Source organism: Rosa chinensis, chromosome 5 (genome assembly GCF_002994745.2).
Source record: "Rosa chinensis cultivar Old Blush chromosome 5, RchiOBHm-V2, whole genome shotgun sequence".
NCBI lineage: Eukaryota > Viridiplantae > Streptophyta > Magnoliopsida > Rosales > Rosaceae > Rosa > Rosa chinensis.
In genome coordinates this window covers 86,384,661-86,411,926 of record NC_037092.1, presented here as the reverse complement: position 1 = coordinate 86,411,926, position 27,266 = coordinate 86,384,661, and the positions used below count along the sequence as shown (strand labels likewise).

Below are 27,266 nucleotides of genomic sequence, written 5' to 3'. Positions count from 1 at the left end.
CTGTATTTGTGCTAACTGATGTGGGTTTTAGGGTTTGGGATGGCCAACGTCATAGAGATTTCGAGCAGTGAGGATTCCGGGTCTGACGTGTCGTTCAGCGTGGCGGATATGACTTTGATTGACTCGTTGCGTCCGTCTGCCCATGCAGGAACCTCACTGCCAGAACCGCTTGAAGTTGAGCCACTTCAGACCATCCCCTGGGAAGTAGCTATGGGTCGTGGTTCGCGTCCAGAGAGCTCTAAGGCGGGTGAGGTTGCTAGGCGCGACGAGCGCTTGGCGAGCAATAGTGCTGCTAGCGGCTCCGCTGGCGAAGGGGAAGTGCCGGGCCAAAATGTCGAGTCGGCGTGGTACCTCTCAGATGGCACCGCCGTCGACGAGGCAGGTGGGCGGATGGATGCCGCCGCTGTTAACCGGATGAAGCGGACGTTCCGGTTGCCGGGCTCGGTGAAGCTGCGCCCCCCGACAGCGGATGAGAAGGCCTCGATGCTCCCAGCGGGATGTGCTGCCGTGCACGAGGCCATATTCCGCCAAGGAGTGACATTCCCGCTAGTGCCTAATCTCCAAATTCTTGTGTGCGAGTTTGGCCTTGCCCTTGGGCAGATCTGTCCCAACATGTGGCGGTTGATGTTGGCGATGAACTCCTTGTGGCGCTTGTCGGGGTGCGAGGGGCCTACCGTGGCGGAAGTGCTTCACTTCTATGAGCTAGTGTATGTGAAGCGCCGAGGTTGCAGAGGGTGTGTGAACCTGAGCCGCCGCCAGGGAGCGCCCAAGTTGATTGAGAATCTAAGGGACTCAATGTCCTACTGGCGGGGGACCTTCTGCGTCGCCACAGATGGCTGGGAGTACCACACCAGGTCGAATGTTGAGGGGCCGACGTTTAAGGCTAAGTCGGAATTCCAGCCCATCCGAGGTTGGCAACTGGTTTCCGCTAAAAATAACTGGCGGGTTCAAACTTTTGCAACCCTGCGGTTTTTGCTAATGATTATTGTGTTTGTGCAGCGGGACTAAGGTACATTTTGACGCGCGAAGAGGAGTGTCGCGTGGCGAGGATCCGTGGCTGCTGGCGGAACCGCAATTTGCTTGACTTCCGTCTTCTGACCGGTTGGGAATTGCTGGTCGACCTGGGGCTAACTCGCTCTATTGGTGAGAACATTTCCGCCACACCTCTTTTTTTTTGTAATTGATCCGGACTGACGGGTGTTTGTGTTTTTCTTTTCAGAAACCCCGCCCGGTAACAAATCTAGTCGCGACGCTTTCGAAAAAGCAATGGATCGCGCCGAGATAGAGAATTTTCTTGAGGCTATGTATGCCGAGGGGCTGGCGGCCCAGCAGACGGTGGTGAACCCGGAGACGCTGGTGCTGAGCCAGTCCGAGGTTGCGGTGGAGCTGCCGATGCCGCACCACTCCCATCTGGGTGAGGATGGCCTGCCGGTAGTGCAGGCGGACACCCAAGCGGGCGGCGGGGAGAGGGGGATTGTTGGTACAAGGCTGCGGGAGCGGATGCCTACCACCCGGCGCGGTCCTCAAAAGAAGACGGTGCAGCCGACGGAGACTGCCACCGAGTCCCGGGGTGAGCCGCCGGTGCGGGTGACGAGGACCGCTGCTGGGACACAACGGGCGCTGGAGAAAAAACGCCGGCAGCCTGACTCCCCCGTCGAGGAAGAGGAAGAAGAGGTGGTGATCGGAGTCCGCCAACAAAAGAAGGCTCGACAAGCTGCGTCGAAGGTTGCAGTGGCGGAGGGAGAGGCGGCAGCCGTCAGTGATCTGGACTCCTTTGCCGAGTATGCGCCATTCATGACAGAAGGGGAGCGGGCATTCCTTTTCCATCTGTGCGAGCGGCTGGGGTTCGGGGGTCTGGCGGGCATATCGCGCCCAACGGCAATTGACCAATCGCCCTTCAGCTCGGCGTTTGGTCAAATATCTGCGGGGTTACATGATATGTTCGAGGCGGCGTCTAAGCAGCCCCGGATTGAGGAAGAGCTCAGGGGAGAGATCGGAGGTCTCCAGAGGGAGTTGGCGGAGGCCAAGGAGAGACTGGCGGAGGTCGAGCGGGCACTGGTCAAGGCGGAGTGTGACTATGCGGACGCCCGCGGCAAGCTGAATGCGGCCATAAGGCGGGACCTGGAGAGGAATGAACGCGTCTCCCAGTTGGAGCAGGAGATCGCATTGCTGCAGGAGCGGATAGCCGCTAAAGATAAGAAGCTCATTATTGTGCAGCGGGAGTCTGCCGCCAGACTGGATGAGATGCAGCGGCTGGACGGGGAGGTTAACCGCCTGAAAAATGAGCAGAGTTCTTCTGCGGCCGCCGCCGTTGAAGCGTTCAAGCTGTCGGCGGAGTATAAAAAGACATTGACCGAAGCGGCGAAGTCTGGGGCCCGGGCCAATATAGACATGTTGAAGCGGAAGGGCGCCATTGACTTTGCAAAGGCGTCACAGCCCGACGTGCCGGTGGTCGAGAGTGTCCCGCCGGAGACAGAAGTCGTGCCTGCCCCTGCGGCGGGTACTCATTCGGGCAGCGGGGAAAGTGGCTCCCATCCGCCGGAAAGGTCCCAGCAGACTCCCCAGCAGACCCCGTCGGAGGTGTCACGTGCCGGATTTCTGGAGGCACACACCCGGGCGGATGGTACAATGGAGACTCCCAGTCCGACAGCTCGAGGGTCCGATCAGGCGAGCCGATCGGTCGCGCCGCCGCCAGTTGAAGCCGTAGAAGCCGAAGACAACCGCTGAAGCTAGCTGAGACTTCCATAGGGTTTTTTTTTTTTTTTTTTTTTTTTTTTTTTTTTTTTTACACTTTGTAATAATGAACTATTTTGGGTGGGGAGTCCCAGCCCTGAAATGAAATTTCAGAGTTTGACGTTTGTCATGATGTGTTTGTACCGCTAGAGTTTTGACGTAGAGATTTTTCTTTTGCCAAGCAATGAAACATTAAAGGAATTAAAATTGGTCCAAGTGCACCACGTAGCGGACGTGGTCCGCTGACGATTCCTGGCGTTGCCAGTTGCCCTCAGTGCTAGACTTGGTAACCATGGTTTGAATAATTCCTCGTTTCATTGATAGCTGACTGATCAGCGTTTACAAAAGAGGGGTAGTACCCGTTGGGTAGCTTCCCTTAGCTAAATATTGAATAAAAATTTAGCTAAGTCAAGATGCTCTTGGGTAGCGGCATGACTATTTGTAATAATACCGAAGGTGTTCGGTATTCCAAGGGTGGGTCGTTGTGACGCCATCCTTGTCCATTAAGTAGAAGGTGCCTGGGCTAACGACTTCCACAATTTTGTATGGACCTTCCCAAGTTGGGCGAAGCTTTGTTGGCGGTGGAATGACTTCCTTCATTACCCAGTCCCCCAGTTGGAGGTTCCGGGCCTTGACTCTAGCGTTGTAGAAACGCGATACCCGCTGCTTGTTTTGCAGGTTGCATAGGTGGGCCTTGTGTCGCTTTTCCTCCAGGAGGTCCTTGTCCAGGTTGATGCCGTCAGTGTTGGTCTCTGGGCGGTAGCCCTCGACCCTGGCGGTAGGTTGAGAGACCTCAATAGGCAGGACAGCCTCCGTTCCGAACATCATGCAAAAAGGAGTTTCACCAGTTGCGGAAGTTGGGGTTGTTCTGATGGCCCATAGAACTTCCGGGAGTTTCTCCGCCCATAGACCCTTTGCTTTGTCGAGTTTTTTCTTCAGCAGCTTTTTGATTATCTTGTTTGCTGCTTCGACCTGACCGTTGGTCTGGGGGTGGGCGACAGATGCAAAACTTATCTTAGTACCCAAGTTGGCGGTGAAAGAGATGAGCTCCTTGTTGTTGAATTGTGTGCCATTGTCGGTGATTATCGTGTGTGGGACACCGTAACGGCAGTAGATGTTCTTCCAGAGGAAGTGAATTACCTTGGCGGTAGTTATTGCTGTTAGTGGTTCCGCCTCTATCCACTTGCTGTCGTAGTCGATAGCCACTATGATGTACTTGAACTGGCCCTTGGCGGTTTGAAATTTTCCCATCAGATCCAGACCCCAAGTTGAGTGGATCCATGGGGCGACGATGACCGATAGTGGTTCCGCCGGTGCATGCGGGATGTCAGCAAATTGTTGGCACTTGTGGCATGATCTTGATACCTGGCGGGCATCGTCGCCGAGAGTAGGCCAAAAATAGCCTTGTCGCATTGTGCGATTGGCTAAGGATCTGGCGCCTGAATGGTTTCCGCATTCTCCGCTATGAATTGCTGCCAGCACGACCTTTCCCTCCTCTGGGGTTAGGCAGCGGAGGTTGGGATGGGTGAATCCCTGGCGGTACAGCTTGCCGTTCTGGATGTTGTAGCGGGTTGCCCTCCGCTGGAGTTGTCGCGCCTTAACTTTGTCTTCCGGCAATGTGCCGTTGCGCTTGTACTCAATGACTTCGTCCATCCAGCTGGTATTGACCTCAATGTTGAAGATCTCCGCCAGGGTTTTTGTGATACTTGGCTTGTCAAGACACTCCACTCTTGTGTCAGCTGGACTCTGATGTGGCTGGGCGGTTGCCAGCCTTGCCAGTGAATCAGCCTTGGCGTTCTTTTCCCTGGGGATTTGTGTGATGTTATGAAATTTGAATTTCTTGAGGAGTGTCTTGACGTACCCCAAGTACGCCTCTAACTGTTGGTCCTTGACCTGGAAGCTGTCATTGACCTGGTTAACGACCAACTGGGAATCACTGAAGATGTTGACACTGTCAGCCCCTGAATCGATGGCGAGGAGTAGGCCGGCAATGAGTGCTTCGTATTCCGCCATATTGTTGGAGGCTTTGAAGTTGAATTTTAGTGCGTATTCCACATTCAGCCCCCCAGGTCCTGTGAGGATGACTCCGGCGCCGCTGGCCTTGGCGCTGGCGGAGCCGTCCACATGCAGGTTCCAATCTGATTGTAGGGGAGCTGGCTCCTTAGCGGTGACCATTTCCGTCCCGGGCTCATTCTCCTTGCTGGGATTGGGCTGACGCTCAGTGAGCTCGGCGATGAAGTCCGCTACCGCCTGGCCCTTCATGGCGGTTCTTGGCTTGTAATCTATGTCAAATTCACTGAGCTCGATGGCCCACTTGCTGAGGCGCCCTGAATGTTCAGGGTTCTGCATCACCTGTCTTAGTGGTTGATTGGTCAGCACGTGGATTGTGTGCGCTTGAAAATACTGGCGGAGGCGTCTGGCGGCAACGATGAGTGCAAGAGCTAGCTGTTCTAAGGGTGGATACCTTGTTTCTGCCCCGTTCATGCCTCTGCCGGCGTAGAAAACTGGGAGTTCGTCCTGTCCCTCCCGCCGGACAATGGCGCAACTCACCGCTGATATCGATACCGCTAGGTATATGAACAGTGTCTCTCCTTGCACAGGGACAGAGAGTAGTGGGACTGCCGCTAGGTAATCCTTCAAGCCCTGAAACGCCGTCTGACAGTCTGGGTTCCAGTTGATAACTTTCTTGTGAGTCGTTTTGAGGAGCTTGAAAAATGGGGCACACCTGTCAGAGAGCCTGGAGATGAATCGAGAGAGGGCGGTTAACTTGCCCTGGAGGCACTGGACGTGTATCTTATACTCAGGGTCCGCCAGGTCGAGTATGGCCTGTACCTTGTCCGGGTTAGCCTCGATTCCTCGTTCACTGACAATATAACCCAGAAATTTGCTGGCGGTGACGCCAAAGAAGCATTTTTCTGGGTTGAGGCGCATGCCATAGGCCAGGAGGATGGTAACTATGATCTTGAGATTTGCCACATGTCCGCTGGCTTTTATACTTTTGACTAACATGTCGTCCACGTAGACCTCGATTATCTTGCCCAAATGTTCAGCGAACATAGCATTCATCAGCCGCTGATAAGTTGCACCGGCGTTCTTCAGACCGAAAGGCATGACATTGTAGCAGTACAGCCCTTTGTCGGTGGTGAAGGTGGTACACTCCTGATCGCTGGGATGCATCTTGATCTGATTGTAGCCGGAGAAGGCGTCCATCATGCTGAGGAGTTCATGCCCGGCGGTCGCGTCGACCAGCTGGTCAATGCGTGGCAGAGGGAAACTGTCCTTTGGGCATGCCTTGTTGAGATTTTTGAAGTCGACACACATCCGCCACTTGCCGCTAGGCTTCCTGACCATGACCAGGTTGGAGATCCATTGGGGATAGATTACCTGGCGGATGAATCCAATGCCCTGGAGTTTGGCGACCTCTTCTCCTATGGCGCGGTATTTCTCCTCGTCGAAGGCCCTTCGCCTCTGCTTGATGGGATGGAAGGATGGCTTAATGGTTAGTTTGTGTGTGATGATTTCGGGAGAGATACCTGGCATGTCCGCATATGACCATGCGAAAACGGCGGCGTTATCCCGCAGGAATTGAGTGAGTTCTGCGGCCACCTCTGGGTCTAGCTGAGCTCCTATGCGGACTGTCCGCTCTGGGTGCTCGTCAGAGATGCTGATGACCTTCAACGATGTTTCCGGATTGACCGGTTCCTTCCTTACATATTTCTCCTCCTCATCCCTAGGATCCTCGAAGATATCTGGTGGCGGTGCCTGATTTCCTACCGTTAGGATTTCGTGGCGGCGGGTTGACCGCGCAATGGTGGTAGAGTAACATTCTCGTGCCAGTTGCTGACTTCCCCTGACACAGCCCGTGCCGTTGGGTGTGGGGAACTTCATGAGAAGCATGTATCCGGCGATGATGCATTTGAGCTTGTTGAGTGCCGGCCGTCCTATGATGGCGTTATACGAACTGAAACAGTCCACAATTATAAATTCGGTATGTACCTCCGCCATACATGGACTGGAGCCGATGGTTAATCGCATGTAGTCAGAACCCAGCGGCTGAGTGATATCGCCGGAGAAGCTAAGCAATGGCTCATGGTCTTGTAGTAGTTTCTTGTTCCGCTTAAGGTTGTTGTAACAACCGCTGAATATGACATTGACAGCAGATCCGCTATCCACCAAGATTCTTCCTACCGACCATCTGTCGAGAATGGCATCGATCAGGAATGGGTCGTCATGGGGTAGATGTACTCCGCGCTCCTCCTCCTCTGAGAAGGTGATGGGCTCCCAACCAGACTTTGGGAGTTTGGTGGATCTCTCGTAGCGGATGTTACAGACTTCCTTTGGGTGATTGGCGCGTGTGTAACGCTTTCTTGCCCTGTGAGACATGTTGGTGATTGGAGCCCCGCCGTCGATGGTGTTGATGCGGCCCAGTGGCTCAATGTTGGCAATCACAGGTGGCGGTTGGCGCACCTTGAACTGATCCATCTTGCCGTCACGGTATAGGGTCTCAATGGTTGTTTTGAGAGCGTTGCAACTGTTGGTATTGTGACCGCTGTCCTCGTGATACTTGCACCACATGCCGGTGTTTCTTGGCTTACCCCTTTTGGGGAATTTCGGTGAGGGTGGTGGTGGTATCTGATCCTTACACTGATTGTAAATTTCCTCGTACGAGGCTGTGAGGACGGTGAATACTGCATACCGCTGAGAGGACTCCGTCTGCTTGTTGCGATTGTCCCCATGGGATGGGCGGTTGCCCTTGTAGTGGTTGTCTTTCTGCCTCTTGCTTTGATAACTGCCGTGCTGCCACTCCCTCTTCTTGTCGGCTGGCGGTGCAGTGGGGGCTTTGCTGGCGGTCTCCTGATGGCTGGAGGAGGGTTGAGATGACTTTGTTGGTGCTGCTGGTGGCGGTGGGGTTTCTCCATATGTGATAAACTCTGCCTGGGCATGAATGACCGCCTCACTCATAAGGTGATCGTACGCCGCATTTGGATGATTGTAGTTGAGGTGATAGAGGAATGGTCCCTTGAGGAGTCCCTGCTTGAAAGCCGCCGAAGCCATTGTTTTGTCGAGATAGCGGCACTGAGATGCTGCCGCTCGCCATCTTGTGACGAATGCCTTCAATGATTCGTCCCCTCCCTGCCTGACGTCAAACAACTGGCTGGTGTTGTGATGACCGGCGGACAACAAGATGAATCGAGAGAGGAAGGCATGAGATAATGCGTGGAATGAGTCGATGGACCCTGGCGGACACTCGAAAAACCAACTCATTGCCTCACTATCCAGCGTTTCGCTGAACAAGTGGCACAGGGTGGCGTCATCAAATCCCTTGTTGTTGGTGACCTTCTTGAACGTGTCCATGTGGACGAAGGGGTCAGTCTTACCGCTATAATGTGACATTTTTGGGGTCTTTGCAAACGCTGGCCTGACGGCTTGCAAAATTGTAGCGGTGAATGGGCCTGGCCTGGATGCGAAGAGTGGGTTTGGGGCTGGCGCCGGGGTGCCTGCCTCCGCCAGGATTAGTCTCCGCTCTAACTGCTGCATCCTCTCCAAAATTTGGGTGGTCGCGTCGCCAGCGGGGCCCGCTTGGGCGTTCCGCGGAGCGAACCCTCGCCCGGGAATGGGTAGATTACCCTCAGTCCTTGTTCTTGTCCTCGAGTGGTGGGTGCGCAGCGATGACTCCGCCTCCTGCTCTAGCAGTTGTGGGATAGGGGGTGGTCCCATTCCTGCCAGCTCAGGTGGGTTTAGTGGTACTTGCATTTGGACGATGGGTCCCATACCAGCGGTAGGCCGGCTGTGCCTGGTGCTGTGTGACTGCTCACTTCGTGCGGGGTTGGCGTTTGCGTCCAGTGTTCGCCTTAGCTCGTCGAAACGTGTCATCAGCGTGGCCACTTGGTTTTGGGCCTCCGCCTTCTCCTTGCGTTCCTGCTCGCGCTCTCTGTTTGCTTTGTGGAGGTCCGCCAGCGCCAGCTCATACAAGGCGGTGAGGTCCTGACCTGGGGGACGGCTGCTGCCTGGATTTGTTTCGCCGCCAGGGTTGACCGGGGTGTTGAATAGTGCGCGGTTGATGCTTACCGCTGGGCGGGCGGGTTGGGGAACGGCGGACTGGTCTGCCTGTTCCCCGATATTTCCCCTGCTACCGTTAGTCATGGTAATTGTGATGGGATGACCTTCTGTTCAAGGATTCCCACAGACGGCGCCAATGTTAATGTTTAAAAGTCTAGCGGTAGCTGGACCTTAGTTAACGCTGATCCGGCGGGCGGATCGATACCTATGTTGTGAGTGGTTCCCGTTACCTGTCAAATAAAATACAACGGGCGTCAGAGGGAGACCGCGCCGGGCGGTCTTCAACTCTCCGATGCCTAAGTTAGTCAATGTATTTATGTTGACAAAGTAACAGTAGGTAAGTATTGAATGCGTAATAAATGAGGAGAGAGGAGAGGACCTTTTATAGGTGAGGAAGAGGATGATCTTCTCCTTGTTTTCGATGTGGGACTGATGTGCTTCAGTTCCCAGTTTCAGTAGCTTCTGATGCTACCTTGACACGGCGCGTGGCGGCGCGTCGGCGGTGCTTTGGGGTTGATCCGGGGCTCAGGCGGTAACCTGGCTAGCTGTCTTTACGCCAGTCACTCATGAGGTGGGCGTTGGTACCCCTGGTGGTACCCTGAGCGTGGCTCATTATAACTAATTATGCTTGCAAATGCACATGTATGTACAACATATGTCGTAGAACCGAACCGAACCGAGACTTTGGGTGCGGTTCGGTGCGGTTCCTTCAATTTTACGGTTCCAAATCCCAGCCCTACTTTATGCGGTTATGCCTTTATTTTGAATTGTTTATTGTTTAATATGTAAAAGTTAAAGTTCAAAAATTATTATATGTTTTGCTCACGAGAAAATGAAAAGAAAAAACAATGAACATAATTATCTTGTACTATAAGACGAGATTTTAGCCTCTTTTTTTTTTTTTTTTTTTTTTGAGAAAGTGAAATCAGGTTCCATTATATTAACGACGTCTCACCGTCAATCTAGAAGGTTTCGAAAATCCTTCATAATACAACTTTAGATAATTTCAACAAAGAATATAAAAAAGAAAGAAGTGTCGATTGTGTCGTCATATTAAAAAGAATGATTTGAAGATTGGAAATTTATATTCTTAAAGATGAAATTACTCGTAAATGACTTTTTTTGGATATATTAGGTTTCTCGATCAAAATCTCGGATGAAACCCTAAACACAGATTTACATAATTTGGCAAGCTATATAATTTAGTGATTTATAAAGCTTATATAAAATATTAAAATGAGAAGCTTCGACTAATTTAAGCCTTCTCTACATTCTGCCATATGGTACCATGTTCTTGACCTTATCTTTTATCCCGTACAGAAATTGGAAATAGACACATCTCCATGACCTGCTCAACACCAGAGGTCCACAAACTCCCCAGAATCCTGTAATGAAACCAAGAGCCACAGAAATATGCCACCATGGAATTACACTGCCATTATGGACATCTTCGGTCCTGTTATTTATACCACTTCTATTCATCTGTTCGCAATTAATTGGAAGTGGTGCTCCACAAAGTCCTGGGTTACCCTCAAATGCAGTGGCACTCAAGCCCTGGAGCTGAGTGCTTGATGGTATTTGTCCTTGGAGATTATTGTATGCAACTGCAAATGATGACAAGAAATGAAGACTTGATAGTGAAGCTGGGATTGCCCCTGACAATTGGTTTCTTGAGAGGTCTAATCTCTCCAAGTTTGTGAGGTAAGATATCTGGTTTGGAATGCCGCCAAGCAAGTTGTTGAGGCTAAGATCCAGCTTCTGAAGAAGTTGCAATTGACCAATCTCAGTAGGTATCCGTCCACTTAGACTGTTGTTCATGATGTCTATTACTGTTGGCATATTGGACAGATTCTTGTACTCCAAGGGAGTTATGGACGCATTAGTGCGTTCGAATTGGGAGTACGTGGGTAGTTCAAAATAACCATGGCCTGTTTGAGTTGCAGCCTTTCGTGGTGATACCAATGCTTGTAATCTGCAAAGCTCCTTTGGAAATTCACCTGAAAGGGAGTTATTTCTCAAGATTACATTGAACAGATTTGGAAGAGTCCCTAACCAACCAGGAATAGTGCCAGTGACTCTATTAGAAGAGAGATTAAGGATTTCAAGTTTCTTCAGCTTTGACAGCCATAATGGTATGGGACCTGTAAGTTGGCAACTGGACAAACTAAAAAGCCTAAGATTTTGGAATGCAGAATCAATCATTCCATCTCCATCTGGCATTTCTTCACCAAAAAAGTTGAGTGACAAAATCAGTACCGTGAGACTTTTGCTACCCATCAATATCTGCATTGCACCTGTGACATTGGTCAGTCTGTTCTGAGCCAGGGAGAGGAAAGACAGGGATTTCAGTGATAGCATCTCGGGTTTTATTTGTCCTTCTAGATTATTTCCGCTCAGTCGCAATGCTTTCAGAGATTTGCATGAGTAAAGACTTATTGGCAAGGTACCGGTGAAGCAATTCCCCACAAGGTCAAGTTTACTAAGTCGAGTAAGTCTGGAGAAATTAAGCTTGGAGATATCTCCTCCCAATTGATTGAATCCCAGATTCAGCTCTATAAGGGCTGTGCAATTCATCAAAGATGGTGGCAGAGAACCTTGTAGATCGTTTAAATTAAGGATTAAGAGCCTCAACTTGGAGAGCTTCCCAACATCGAGAGGAAGCGACCCTGTCAGCTTATTGAAGTAGAGCTCTAGGATTCTGAGTTTGGTAAGATTGACAATGCTGTTACTAACGGGTCCGAAAAGCTTATTGGAAGGTAATGAAATTTCTTGTAGTGTCGGAATATTGTAAATGTCACTAGGAAGGGGCCCTGAAAGATCATTGAAACCGGCACGTAGGACCTCAAGCTTGGAGCAGTTCAGTAGTCCAGGAGGAAAGATTCCACTGAATTCATTGAAAGAGAAATCCAAGAGTCTAACCGAAGAGGAATGAAGACAGAGAGAGGATGGGATTTGGCCTGTCAAGTGATTGTTGCTGACATTTAAACTGCTCAAATTCCAGGCATGCTGGAGGAATGAAGATGGAATTGTGCCTTTAATTCGGTTGTTGGATAAATCCAGTACTCGGATATATCTGAATGGTAGAGACAAGGGTAGCTCTCCGGAGAGAAGGTTATAGCTCAAATCAAGGACCTCAAGATGGGTCAAGGACAAGAAGAAGCCACTAGTACTTTTGTCCAGCGAACCTGTAATAACCTGAAAATTAGGATCAACTACATAGCACTATATTATTGTTAATATTATTTGTAAAATCTAACTTTGTTTTGAACATTTTCCTTTTAGAAACCAATGACATCACATGCCGCACTTACAAGATAGGTAAGTTTTTCAATATTAGACTCCCAGTAAACTTACCAAAATATCTTAGTTCGTATTTCTTGTGTACGTATTTATATGTATATGTATATATGTACAATCCAAATGTCATAAGTGTAGATAGCTAGCTGATATTTTTCACTAGATTATCAACTCATCTTATTAGAGTATCAAGTCACCTTACTAGATTAGCAACTCACCTTACTAGCTTGAAGATATTTTTGAGAATTTAGTGCTTGTTTCTAGCCTATATAAACATATGATCTGCATCATATTTCTTTCAAGCTTTAAGATCAGATGCAAAACTGATCCAAAGCTGCCTTAGTTGAAGAGAAAACTCAACTAAAACTTCCCACACAAATCCTTCACCCTTTTTCTCTTAAGAAGTTTTCTTTTTGTGAAAGAAGTCCAAAGTTTGATCACAAGATCAAAATCTACACTTTCACTTATGAGTTCCTTAAGTAAGTACATGAATACATTTCTATACTCTTTTGTCTTTAAGATTTATCAAAATGCATAACCAATGATAAAATGGAAAAGGATCTGCTTTGCTGAAAAACCTGTATTTTCCTATATAATAAAGTCTGTTTTGTTAAAAATAATTACAGCACTAAATTCCTCTTGAAAAGTGCTTCAGTTTAGGCTTTTGAATCACTAAAAAAGGTTAAGAAATGAAGAACTTATGGCTAATCAAAGTTTTCAACTTTTAAACTCGCTGGAAATCTCATACAGCTATCACAATTTCAAAAATTCATATCTCCCTCATTTCTTAACTATTTTCTACAAACTTTATATAAATTTGAAGCTTAGGACCTCTACTTTTAATCTGAAAATTCTGAGAAGCATTGGTAAAATATACAGCACCTAAAGACTTAGACATCAGAGGTTAATATCAAGAATATCGGTTTCTGCGCTGTTCTGGTTTTTCACCATTTCTGGACTTGGACACTATGGACTTCACTATTGAATTCCTTGTGAAAAACCCTTTGAAATGGTGTACTCATTTGATTAATTTGGACTTGTGATGGACAACATAACACATTTTGAAGTTTGATGACTCTAATTGGAGAAACATGAACACGGTCGATGAACTTCAATGGATTTGGACATAAGAACTGAAATACTAACTATAATATAATGTTCTTAAATTGTATATAGTTACTCATTTAATACTTGTGCTTTATTATTACATAGTTTACTTGATTTCAGTTATGTATAAGCTTATTTTAATTATGTTGTTTGCCAGTGAATTTACTTATTTGTGTTATACGATTATGTTACATATGTTTTCATATGAGATTATTCATAAGTATGTGTGTGCATACATATACATATGTTACGATCTATAATTCATAAAGATTGTATTTTGTGAATTTGATTATGTCTGAGAAGTTGTGAAGCCGGGTGATTAGTACTACCCCGTGCTTAAGTGAATTACTGGTAAAGTGTTTTATGTGGAAGTTAGCCGGGGCTCTAGTCCCTACGGATAGTGCACTATTATACTCATAGGAAGGAAGTGCCGACCTTGAGTATACATACTTTGGTAATGTCCTCAGTATGCTGCAGCTTACCCATGCTTTGGTATTATGGACCCTAGCACGTGGATTTATGAATTGTTACCGGTTAATCTGAAATATTCACTAAGAAGAGATGTGTACTTATATTATTTTGATCAAATTAATATCTGTTTGCAACATATTACTAATATGTTACAGTCTTAAGTGAAAAGAGAATCGAGCATGCATTGCTTTGAGGTTATTTCACATATTAATGCTACAATATTTGTTGGTTCGATAAGGAGATGTGACTATGTGATTTATTTCCAGTCTCATAAACATTCACGCAGATGAATATATTTGAATATATATGAAAATGTTGTGTGTATACATATACATATTTAAAAACTGGTGCGAACATAGAAATGGTTCTCGGTACATTTTTCCTTGGTTGTTCAGTTTTGATTTCTTATAAGACACATTAATATAAGAATGCAAGTTGTGTACTTACTGGGCTTATGTTGCTCATGATGCTACACCTTCTTGTTTTCAGATATTGAGTAGATGCTTGGGGAAACGAGTTGAACCTACTAAATAAAAGAATATTTTTCTACTACTATGTTTTCGTTTTAAATTTTACTTAGCTTTGATTTCGTAAAGATAATAATGATTTCGTTTTCTAATAAAAGTACTATTCAGACATATATATAAATTCTTTTACCTTCGGTTGATTTATTCAAGAATGAAGTTTTATTTGTTTTGACTCACGACACAAATTCACGAGCCATATTTCAGTACAATATTGGCCTTGAATTTGGGGGCATAACAGAACCTTATAGTGAATTATGGGAGAGGTTGAAGTGGGTGAGATGTGTGAGATTTTCAAGTGATGAAGAAGGAAAATTACCTCCTTTAAGTTTGAGGCCTTTGGAGGGTAAGCTCAAATGAGTGACCAAACCACCCGGATTACAAGTGATGCCCTCCCAACGGCAGCAATCACTGGTAGTCCAATTTAGGGGAGTTGAAGCAGACAAAGTCAGGGCGAAGGACTGAAGAGAGCTGCTTTCAGTTTGGCTGCATGCATGAATGTTTGTAGAAAAAGCAGAGAAAATGAAAAGGAGGACAAGGAAGCCATCAGCCATGGGGTGATATTAGATTTAGTTCATATAGATTGCTCAGAGGTCTGTATTTAACTATTTATAGTATATTGTAAAGCCATTGATGAAGAAGCATATAAAATTGACAAAGGTAGGTTCAGTTCATATTGAGATTTCTCAGAGGTCAGAAGTCCTCCATTGTTTACTTTTAAAAGACCACACTCTAGGTTGAAGACCGGAAGTGGAAGTCGTTTCGTTTAGCACTGGTAATTGAAGTCCAAGTTCTATCTTTAAGATGAATGGTGATGCTTCAGTCAACTTTTTCATTCTGAGAGTGATAACCGTGTTGAATATTCTAGACCGTGTGTGGTATGTCTAAAGGTGCACAACTTAAACCTTGCACTCAAATATCATCATTGGTAATATAGTGATCAAGCAAAGGTCATTACCTGCTGAAGATTGTCTCCAACTGTTCATCAAATGCCGCAAACTACTCTATTCTATGCTACTGAACAGTTAACGAAAATAAATTATTTAACTAATTGATTTTCTGAAAATTTTATAGGACACTAAAGACAAATTGAATAACACATACAAAAAATTTCAGAACAATCGGAGTTGATTTGATATACGAAATAATTCACGTACTACTGAACACAAAAGTTAACAAATTAGCTGAAACAGATTATATAACCTTATAACTATTGATAGAAACAAAGCTAAGGACTCATTCTCCACCAACAAATACACTCAATCATGCTAAAGCTCAGCTATGGAATCCTAATTCTCAATTGAATTTACCCGAAGTTAACTCACAAACTCGAATTAACCCATTACCCTTTCTTAGCTCCTCGTTAAGTGAATACGAGCTCACCACTTAATCTATTCCCGATTATGCAACCTAGACACAAGCTCGCTACGTTTAACATATCAAAATCATTAAGCAAGAAAAGGGTCTGGATAAAATAAAGTTACAAGTACATTGGTAGTCTTGCTAAACCTAGGGTTTGAGTAACATGTAATTCAAGAAAACATTTTGCTACTCAATTGGAGAAACACAAGGCATATACAAATCTAGTGTTACTCCTAGCATTAGAAATCTAACCTATTCATATAGTTGCGCACCTAAATAAACAAGTAAAGATTCATCTTGTAGACACGGCCGGTGAAACAAACACTCAATTGGTAATATAGAAACAAAAACGGAATTGTCAACAATATAAATTGAACATGTTTGGGGCTATGAAATTGCCCCTAGCTACACAAGTATTTAGCTAGAAATAGTCATGAAATAAACAAAAACTAAAAGAAAGGAAAAGGAAGGGATGGCAGCTAGATGATGGCAGAAAGGATGTCGTCCTTTTTTGCTCTTCTTGTGTGGCAGAACTTGCATCTCGAGTAGATGTCCCTTCTTTATTGCTTAGGTTAGGAGATTTGCACTTCTTTTCATTTTAGGATTCAACTAGAAGATTTGCTTAGGTTAGGAGATTTGCACTTCTCAAGTAGACGGCATCGCGCCGAGATGTTAGACCATCTCCAACGGAGTGGTCAAATCCACATGGAGGGCAAAACAGTAACAAATGACTGATGAAACACTCCTCCAACCATAGGTCATATACACGTGGATTTGACATTGACCCTTGCTCTGTCAAATTTGACAGCCTCAACTCTCTCTGTCTTTTATTTGTTTATTGTTTCTTTCATCCTCCCTCTTGCTTTCTCGCCTCTCTCTCTCTCTCTCTCTCTCTCATCCTACCCAGACCAAAGTAACTCATAAAAAACCTTCATGAATCCTTTTGGGCTTTGAGAATCAAGCAGATTTTGATTGATCTGGGCTTTGATTGATCAATAATTTGGGTGTTGGTCAAGGAAGGAGTATTCCCAGTGACTGGCAAAGGGTGGGGTGTGTTTGGATGGCTGGATTGGCGGATGAAATTGCTTTTAGGCCGAATTAATTTGGTTTCATAGCGAATCTGGGTTTGCTTGATCGATCTGTCCCCGAGTCTGTCAACCTGGCTTGTGGCACTTCATCAAGGGCTGATGATGGCGACGGTTGGATGAGTTGTGGCACTTCATCAAGGGTTGACGATGGCGATGGTTGGATGAGGTATGGCGATAATGCATGAGTGCCTTGCTTCTGTTTTTGCAGAATCTGGGCTGGGGGAGGGTGGTTGTGACAAATGGCGTCTGCCTTTGATGGAGATGCGACAGTGGTGGGGTGGCTGTGGGGATGGTCCGGTGGTGATGGTCGTGGTTGGGGGGGGGGGGGGGAGGGAGAGACTTGATTATAGAGAGAGAAACGAAAGAAGATACTTTAAAGAAACAGAGAAAGAGATGAGCTCTGATCTGTTTTTTTATTTTTATTTTATTTTATAAAAATTAATTATATTGAGAAAAACAAAATAAATCGAATATGTTGTAGAGAATTGGAAAAATTGTATTGTCTTGTATTCATCTCACCATGAGGTTTATATAGGGTTACATCATGTATACAAAAGGCAATACATAATAGCTATACTAATCAATGACACATTACAAGTATGTCAATCGCATACATTACGAGTCTGTCAATCGCACATTACAAGTATGTCAATCGCAAACATTACAAGTATGTCAATTGCATACATTAAGCAATACCTATTGCATGAATATTCATTATCATTTACAACACTCGCCCTTGGATATTCCATGTCAATAGTGTTGCCTCTGCTATGCGCTTCTAAGTTGCCTAGTCAAAAACCTTGCCAAGTAATAAAAAAATCCTGTGGGAAAAACAACCTTGGTCGAAGGAGAAAAAGAGCACAATGCGCGTAAATGTGGAGTAGTCGACATCCTTCAACACTCCCCCTTCTGCAGTTCAAACTCGGTGTTGACGCTTTGATCGTTGCCTCATTAAAAACCTTGCCAGGTAACAAAAATCCTGTGGGACAAAAATAACCCTGGTCGAGGGGCAAAAAGAGCACAACACGTCCTTCACTCTTCGAGATCGAACATGTAGACATCAAACCTCCCCCTGATTTCTACAATTATGGGAGTTCGGATAACTTTCTTAGTCCGATGCTCTTCACATGTTTCTCGAAGGTAGATTTAGGTAACGACTTGGTAAACAAGTCCGCTACATTATCCTCTGAACGGATTTGATTCACTTTAATATTTAGAAGTGTTTGTTATTGCTGATTGTAAAAGAACTTGGGCGATATATGCTTGGTATTGTCGCCCTTGATGAAACCTAATTTCATTTGCTCAATACAAGCTGCATTATCTTCATAAATGCATGTAGGTTCATCTGTGGTAGACTTCAAACCACAAGTTCCTCGAATGTGCCTAACTACAGACCTTAGCCATATGCATTCTGGCACGGCTTTATGTAGAGCGATAATCTCTGCATGATTTGAGGAAGTAGCAACAAGAGTCTTCTTTGTAGACCTCCAAGATATCGCAGTGCTTCTCATGGTAAAGACATAACCCGTTTGGGAGCGACCTTTGTGAGGGTCAGAGAGATACCCTGCATCAGCAAAACCCATCAAGACATCGTTGTCATTTTGATGGAGGGAAGGATAAGCATGAAAGGTGGCGTTTTGCCTTGTGGAGTCCGATCCCACACTTCCGTTATTTCTTTTCTCTCTGTAGGGATAGAACAAGCTCATATCAATCGTACCTCTCAAGTATCGAAAGATTGTCTTTACCCCAATCCAATGGCGGCGTGTTGGAGCAGAACTATGTCGGGCTAACAAGTTCACTGCAAATGAGATATCCAGTCTTGTGCATTGAGCTAAGTACAATAATGTGCCTATTGCACTTAGATAGGGCACTTCAGCCTCTAATAAGCCTTCGTCCTCAACCCTTAGACGAAACAGGTCTTTTTCGGGCTCAAGACTACTGCCGATCATGGGAGTACTCACAGGCTTTGCTTTATCTTCATTAAAGCCCCTTAGTAATTTTTGAGTATATGCTGACTGATGGATCATAATCCCATCACTACAGTGCTCGAGTTCTAGTCCAAGGCAAAACCGTGTTTTTCCAAGATCTTTCATCTCAAATTCGGATTTCAAGTATTCAGCAGCTTCCTTTAACTCATTTAGAGTTCCAATTAGGTTCATGTCGTCGACATAAACTGCTACAATTGCAAATCCGGAACTTGTCCTTTTTATAAACACGCATGGGCATATTTCATTGTTCTCATATCCCTTTCCAATCAAGTAGTCACTTAGGCAATTATACCACATCTGTCCGGATTGTTTCAATCCATATAGTGAGCGCCTCAATCTTATTGAAAACGCGCTCCGTGGTTTAGAGCCACTTGATTTGGGTAATTGAAGTCCATCTGGAACCTTCATATATATCTCTGAATCTAGATCCCCATAGAGATATGTTGTAACCACATCCATAAGCTGCATGTCAAGTTTTTTGAAAACTACCAAACTAGCAAGGTAGCGGAACGTTATAACGTCTATTACGGGAGAATATGTCTCCTCCTAGTCGGACTTTGTATCTAATAACCTCATTTTTCTCATTACGTTTTCTAACAAAGACCCATTTATGGCCAACAGACTTTATACTTGGGCGTGTCAGCGTTATAGGCCCAAATACCTGTCTCTTTGTTAGTGAATCCAATTCAACCGAGATCGCATTTTTCCATTTAGGCCAGTCTGCACTTCGTTGACATTCTTCAATGGAGCGAGGTTCGATATCATCGTGTTCTATAATTCCTTGAGCAATAGAATATGCAAAAACATCATCAAGGATAATAGAATCTCGATTCAACGTCTCATGTACACTAGTGTAATTCATGGAGATCTCTCCATTCTCTGGAATTGGTCCTGACATTGGAGCGTCCCCCAATGATGTCTCTTGGACATAACCATAATCCGGAATATCTTCATGAGACGGGTTATCTATGTCGATGATTAATGGATCTTTTTGTGCCAAACTCGCTTTCTTTCTTGCGGGAGAATCCATCGAACCTTTGGGCCTCGCACGTTTCCTTGCTGGGATCCCGGACTGAGCCACATTGCCATCACCATTAGTGGTGGTGCCATGTCCATGATTTTTAGGGACATTAATCCTTGCAAGCACGTTTGCAGCATGTATATGTGATCTTGTCACTTTAGCGATATCAGAAAATGCATCAGGCATAGAGTCTGCTACGTTTTGGAGATCGAGACTTCTCTACACTTCAATTTCGGACTGTGCAGTTCGGGGATCAAGATGAGACAAAGTGGGGACAGACCACGACAATTTCTATCATTCATGTTGAACATTATTGTTCTTATCTCCCCCTAACGACGGGAAGACTATCTCATCAAAGTGACAATCCAAAAATCTTGCGGTAAATTGATCGCCTGTCAAGGGTTCCAAATAGTGGATAATGGTTGGAGAGTCATATCCAACGTAAATGCCTAATCGTCGTTGAGGACCCATTTTGGTGCATTGTGGCGGCGCAATTGGCACACAAACTGTACACCCAAATATGCGTAAGTGTGAGACATCAGGCTCATATCCAGTAACCAACTAGGACGCAGAAAAGGGTTGAGTGGCAGTAGGCCTTAGACGAATAAGCACAGCTGCATGCAATATTGCATAGCCCCAAGCAGAAACAGGGAGATTGGTGTGCATAACCAATGCTCTAGCAACCATTTGAAGTCTTTTAATGGCAGCTTCTGCTATACCATTTTGCGTGTGAACGTGAGGAACAGGGTGTTCAACCTCAATCCTAATGGACATGCAATAGTCATTAAAAATTTTTGATGTAAACTCTCCAGCATTGTCAAGACGAATTGACTTAATGGGATGATCAGGGTGGTGAGCCCTTGACTTAATGATTTGTGCCAAGAGTTTAGAAAATACAGCATTTCTAGTGGACAAAAGCATGACATGTGACCAGTGTGTCGATGCATCAACCAACACCATAAAATATCTAAATGGTCCGCAAGTTGGTTGGATAAGTCCACAAATATCACCTTGGATTCTTTGCAAGAATGGAATATTTTGTTTAGTGTCCTTTACATAGGATGGTCTCAATCCTAATTTTACTAAAGAGCAGGCTTTGCAAAACGAAAGATGGGCTTTAGAAGCAACCATGGAAGAATCCGGTTGAGCCACGAAGTCACAATTGACTTTAGAAGTAGAGAAAGGAACCAAGGAGGCATTAGTGGTGTCAATTCAACTGTTGGACCGCAAGGGGTAGGCGGCACCAGCCCTACCTTGGACCAAATTTCGGTTCTAACTTCTTTTCGGTTTGAAAAATGGATGTCCATGTGAAGTCTTTAATATACGGATCATCATATCACTACCTGGATGTCCCAAACGGTCATGCCAAAGTCTATATGTGTCAGAATCCCATAAGTCATCTCTCATGACATGGTTGGATTCAATAATTCAAATAGTGGTCGCATACAACCCACTAGATCGACACATAAGTTTCTCTAATACTCGTTTATGTCCATAGTCATTAGAGGTAATGCAAAGGAACTCTTGTCAATTCTCACAATGTGTTTCCACATAAAACCATTGGCTCTTATATCTTTAAAACTCAATAGAGTCCTTCCAGCCCTAGGAGCATATAGAGCTTCGGTGACAATAATACTTGTGCTATTTGGCATCATAAATTGAGCTGGTCCTCGACCATGAATCAATTGTGATGGTCCAGCCATCGTAGTCACAGAAGATCGACTAGGCGTCATCCATAAAAATAGTTGCCTTTGTCGCGACAAGGCATTCCAACTCTCCAGGAAACATACTGAAAAATAATAAAGTTCGGAATTAAGACATGTCCAAGACATTCAAAACGATACTTTATTAATAAATATAGCCAATGATTACATCAAAGGTCCCAAAAAGTCTAATCCAAAAATAAAATCAAACTAAGACACATTGTAGTCACTCTATCCGTTTGGTAACTCCAATCAAATATGACCAGGAAAGTAGAGAGATGTTGGTGGAGCGCGGCTCTCTTAAGTACCACTAATCTCAATGACTTTCCTAGACATCATATTTCATTGGGTGCGCCACATGAGAAAGAGTTAATACAATTGTCATTTATTGACTAAGGCATATTGCCATTACAAAATTCTTAGAAAATAAAAGGACTATTCTAATCAAAGTCTGCAGCATCCTTGTGCACTTCATCTTCAGCTTTGAAGTCCTCTATGGTGAGATTGACATCTCTACCATCTTCTTCTTCTTCTGCAAGGTACACTTCTTGCTCCCTCAGGTCCTTGTATGCCCTGTATCTTGCAGCTAGTTGCTCGCTTGCCTTGCATTTCTTAAACCAATACTCAATTGATCCACATCGATGACACACATTATTGTGGTTGCCTCCCTCTAATTGAGGTGCATGTTATGCACGTTGTGGTCATTCCCTAGGAGGGTTGGCGCCACCACCACGACCCATGGCGCCACCACCACGAGCTATGGCTCCACCACCACGAGCTATGGCTCCACCACCACGGCTAGGATTACCACGACCCCTTCTCCTACGTGTGGCATTGCCACCACGTGTATCCGCTCCAAACTTGCGGTTTCCTTCCTGATTAGGGCGGTTATATGGACCCATACGTCTCTCATGTCCCTTACTCCTAGGGTTCAGCTCCTTGCGCCCTCCTTTGGGTGCATTATAATTCGCCTCATGAACGCTCTTAGTTCCAATAGGCCTTGAATTATAATTCCTCACGAGTATGTTATCATGTTTTTCAGCTACAGATATGAGATTGATAAGCCGATGAAACCTCGTGATCCGTCCATCATTGACTTCAGTGCGGTATTGCTTTGCTACCACAATGGCTGAAACAGGGAAGGTGGAGAGAGTTTTCTCAATTACTCTTGCTCTGTGACAGGTTGTCCACAAAACCTCAATATGGATTGTAGGCGAAGAGCTTCTAAATTATATTGAGCAACAAACTTGAAATCAGCAAAGCGCAGATTGTTCCATTGAACCTTCAAGTCAGGGAGGAGGGAATCTTGGACATTGCCAAAACGCTCTTCTAGCGCTACCCATAGCTCTCTTGCATCCTTGATCGACATATATTCCAATCTAACTGCCTTGTCCATATGGCGTCGCATCAAGATAACTGCTTGCGCATGCTTTGTAGGTGTTCGCACGAACACAAGATCCAGGTTAGATGCCTGGATTATGGGTAATATTCCCTTTGAAGTGAGATGGTTCTCAACATTGGTTACCCAACTGTGGTAATCCGAGCCTGTTGAGTCAAGCATGGGAAAGTCGAGTCTAGGTTCATTCGACATCCTGAAAATAAGAAGAGAAGATATATTAGTTTCGGAACTAAACTTCCACGAAAACTAAAATAATAAGATTTCCGACCTATGCTACCAATAAAACAATTTCCAAGAATCTCTTTTGGATTAGACCAAACAATGATGTTTTTAATATGGTTACAATTTGATGCTTACGGACGCTCTTAGTCGGAGCATTATGAACACTCTTAGTTCATACGAACACTCTTAGTTCGTTAAGCGTGAATCCCCATAATTTCGCTTTATTAAATACTCAAAATCCTGCTCATATATTCCAAAATTGTGCAAAAAATAAAAGGAATTTAAAATACAAGAAAGCAGCAACCTTAATTACAAAACTTACGTGTTGAAATTCGGAGCAGATTCTCTTCTGAACAGCTTTCACTTTGATTGTTGTACCGGTCTCAAAATAACTCCGATAAGGCTTAAATTCAGAGGTCAGATGGAAGAGACATAGATGAACAACTCTAATGAAGAAAGGATTTTGATCTCAAGTTCCGAACTAGATGTTTCGGAGCTTGCAAGCAGACCGACGTGCACAAGAAAGAAAAAGGATGCAGTCGGTGTGCGTTGGTGCTGCAGGGGCAGCAGGGATGCGTGAGCAGGGGCGCGTAGGTGCTACAGGGGCAGGTGCGCAGGTGAGGCTAGCGTGGGCTAGGAGCTGCGGCAGTGAGGCTCGAAAGATGGCAATGGCAGGTTTTGAAGAACTTTCTGGTTTGGTTTTTTTTTTCTTGTGGTTAGGGCTCGTGCTGATAACGTGTTGTAGAGAATTGGGAAAATTGTATTGTCTTGTATTCATCTCACCATGAGGTTTATATAGGGTTACATCGTGTATACAAAAGGCAATACATAATAGCTATACTAATCAATCGCACATTACAAGTATGTCAATCGCATACATTACGAGTCTGTCAATCGCACATTACAAGTATGTCAATTGCATACATTACGAGTATGTCAATCGCATACATTAAGCAATACCTATTGCATGAATATTCATTATCATTTACAACAGAATAAAATATATTAAAACAACACACAATTTTGACATATTGGTTCGAGTAAGATTAGGCAAAAATAAAGGTTGCCATGTCACATGTCAAATTTGAATTTGACACAAGCTAAAAGAAAACTCCATTGGAGATGCTCTTATATGTTTAACTACAGCAAATCACTACTACAAAAATTGAAACACACAACACTGATTAGACAACAAAACAGAAATCTGCTATTATGTGTAAACACAAACTCTATCATATAACGCTACAAATCTATTTCCGTTGTGTGAATGTAAGTAAATTGAAAATCATTTTTTAGGAAGATATTGCACAATTGAGTTAAGAAGTTTCTGTGGTGTAAATGGGAGGCCTAGAATGGAGGGAAATGAGCACATAATTCCCTCCCAGAACAAGCTCACCAAAAGGGAATTTGAACTATCACACAATAGTTTTTTATTATATGTTGTAAACTAAGTTGTATGAACTTTGAGAAATCCTTAGGTGCACGTAGCTAGTGCAAGATGCACAAATTTGTACAACATATTGTTATAGTTCTGTTGTCTGAGCTTGGAAGCAAGTTGCACAGCGCAGCAAAGTTTCACTCAAATGAAACCTTTGTAGGCATAGAATGAAAATTTTTCCTCCAGTCTGCTTTGTAATCATACACTCACACAACGGTCCTTTACTTTCTGTTGTTTTTTTTTTTTTTTGGGTCTGAAATGTCATGAATAAAAGGCCCGAAAATGGGAAGAGATACAAAAGATAGCAACCATATTACAACATAGCAGCAACTGGTACAACACACCAGGCAATAAGTAATAGTTGTGTTAAAGGATATTTGACTTTAGTGAGCCTTGTCAAACTAGGATTACTTTCTATAGTTCTAATACGAGAGCATGTTCTAGATTCTTACTTCTAATTAGAATAAGATTACTTGTACTCCAAAATTATGTACTTGTACTTCCTATATCTATTATCAATGAAAGACATAAACATTCTCCCAATTCTCTTTTCCTTAAACACGTTATCAGCATGAGCCTTAACTCTGAAATTAAAAACCCAAAATCTGAATTTTTTTTTCCCACCATTTGCCTCGCTTGCTTTTGCTGCCTACACACTCTTGCACCTGCACGCCCTGACTCTTACGTCACTAGCCACGCTAGCTTCTCTCTGTCTGCCCCCAGCTAGCGTCGCTAGCTCTGTCTTATACACCCAGGAGCCACCCTCGGCCCCTCATCTTACCGGCAGCACCCATAGGCAACGCCCAACGCCAACATGCACACCTCTTGCATGCCTCCCCAAAACCGGATTAGCCTCGCACGCCTGCATCAACACGCGTGTGCGTTAGCCTCAATAAGCAAGATCAGGTGACAAGAAAACACCAAGTAAGTTTTTGTAAAAGTTGCTGCTTTCTTTTAATTTCTGTTTTCTTGTACTTGGGGATTCTAAATCCCTTCTTCTACCCCCCACCTTCCTTATAACGTGGGATTGAGCCGAACTGTAAATTGGCAGCCATAATGGTATTTGACCTGTAAGTTGGCACCCGGATAAACCAAAAACCCGAAGATTTTGGAATGCAGAATCAATCATTCCATCTCCATCTGGCATTTCTTCACCTACAAAGTTATGTGACAAAATGAGTACCGTGAGACTTTTGCTACCCATCAATATCTGCATTGCACCTGTGACATTGGTCAGTCTATTCTGAGCCAGGGAGAGGAAAGACAGGGATTTCAGTGATAGCATCTCGGGATTTATTTGTCCTTCTAGATTATTCGAGCTCAGTCGCAATGCTTTCAGAGATTTGCATGAGTAAAGGCTTATTGGCAAGGTACCAGGGAAGTGATTTCCCACAAGGTCAAGTTTACTAAGTCGAGTAAGTCTGGAGAAATTAAGCTTGCAATATTGGAGATATCTCCTCCTAATTGATTGAATCCCAGATTCAGCTCTATAAGGGTTGTGCAATTCATCAAAGATGGTGGCAGAGAACCTTGTAGGTCGTTTAAATGACGGATTAAGAGCCTCAACTTTGGAGAGCTTCCCAACATTGAGAGGAAGCGACCCTGTCAGCTTATTGAAGTAGAGCTCTAAGATTCTGAGGTTGATAAGATTGACATTGCTGTTACTAACTGGTCGGAAAAGCTTATTGGAAGGTAATGAAATTTCTTGAAGTGTCGGAATATTGTAAATGTCACTAGGAAGGGGCCCTGAAAGATCATTGCAACTAGCACGTCGGACCTCAAGCTTGGAGCAGTTCTGTAGTCCAGGAAGAATTATTCCATTGAATCCATTGGAAGAGAATCCAAGAGTCTAACCAAAGAAGAATGAAGACAGATAGAGGATGGGATATTTGACCTGTCAAGTAATTGTTGCTGACATTTACACTGCTCAAATTCCAGGCATGCTGGAGGAATGAAGATGTAATTGTGCCTTTGATTCAGTTGTTGGATAAATACTACTCGGATATAACTGAATGGTACAGACATGGGTAGCTCTCCAGTGAGAAGGTTGTAGCTCAAATCAAGGATTTCAAGATGATTCAAGGACAAGAACAATTCAGGTACAAGTGAACCAGAAAATGAATTGTGGGAGAGATTGAGGTGGGAGAGCTTTGTGAGGTTTCTGAGAGAGATAGAAATGCCTCCTTGGAGCCTTTTGGAAGGCAACAACAAGTGTGTCACTCTACCAGCCATATCACAAGTGATGCCTTCCCAGTTGTAACAATCACTTGAAGACCAGTTTAAAGAAGAAAAAGGTATGTCAAAAGACGACCAAAGTGAGTCGTGATTGACTTTGTTACATGCATATATTGTAGTGATAGTGGAGATGAAAAAGATGAAGAGGATGACATAAGAGTCGGAAATTTTGGATGCTCTGGCAATGTTCTTGTTGGATTTGTTGTGCAGAACTACATTGCTCATGAATTGGGTTGCATGTATATATATATAAACACTTCCTCGTTTGAAGCAAAAGAAAACGGAGCAGCAGCTATAATTGAAAGTCTTGCTTTCTGCATATAGAGTATGAGTACATGACTTTGAACATTTACTGTAGAGAAGGATCTGTTTGGCTCCAAAACCAGCTGGCGTGCAAACTGTCTCTTTTGGGTGTGTGCGCAGGCGTGCCAGCACCGTGGGGTGCAGTCGTCGGGGTCGTCCCTTGACCTGACTTCTTCTTCAAGTGTTGTGGACGAGGAGAGCACCAACCTCGTCGCTAGGTTCTTTTCCTTGTCTTCCGAAAAAGGACTTCTTGCCTTACGCGGGTAAAGGCTTTGCCTGTGGTCTCTTTGTTCACCTAATCAATACTTAACGTTG

The 27,266-nt window shown here is 44.6% G+C and overlaps 1 protein-coding gene across 1 annotated transcript; it reads right to left on the bottom strand.

Moving 5' to 3' along the window:
- Positions 1-10,059: 10,059 nt before the first annotated feature.
- LOC112164371 (receptor-like protein 2) lies at positions 10,060-26,645 on the bottom strand. The gene is made up of 4 exons (XM_024300574.1): positions 26,412-26,645; positions 25,597-26,262; positions 25,195-25,275; positions 10,060-11,988 (listed from the first exon to the last, which is right to left on the bottom strand). The coding sequence occupies exons 1-4, from the start codon at positions 26,643-26,645 to the stop codon at positions 10,060-10,062; spliced, it is 2,910 nt and encodes a 969-aa protein (XP_024156342.1).
- Between the last annotated feature and the right edge of the window lie 621 nt (positions 26,646-27,266).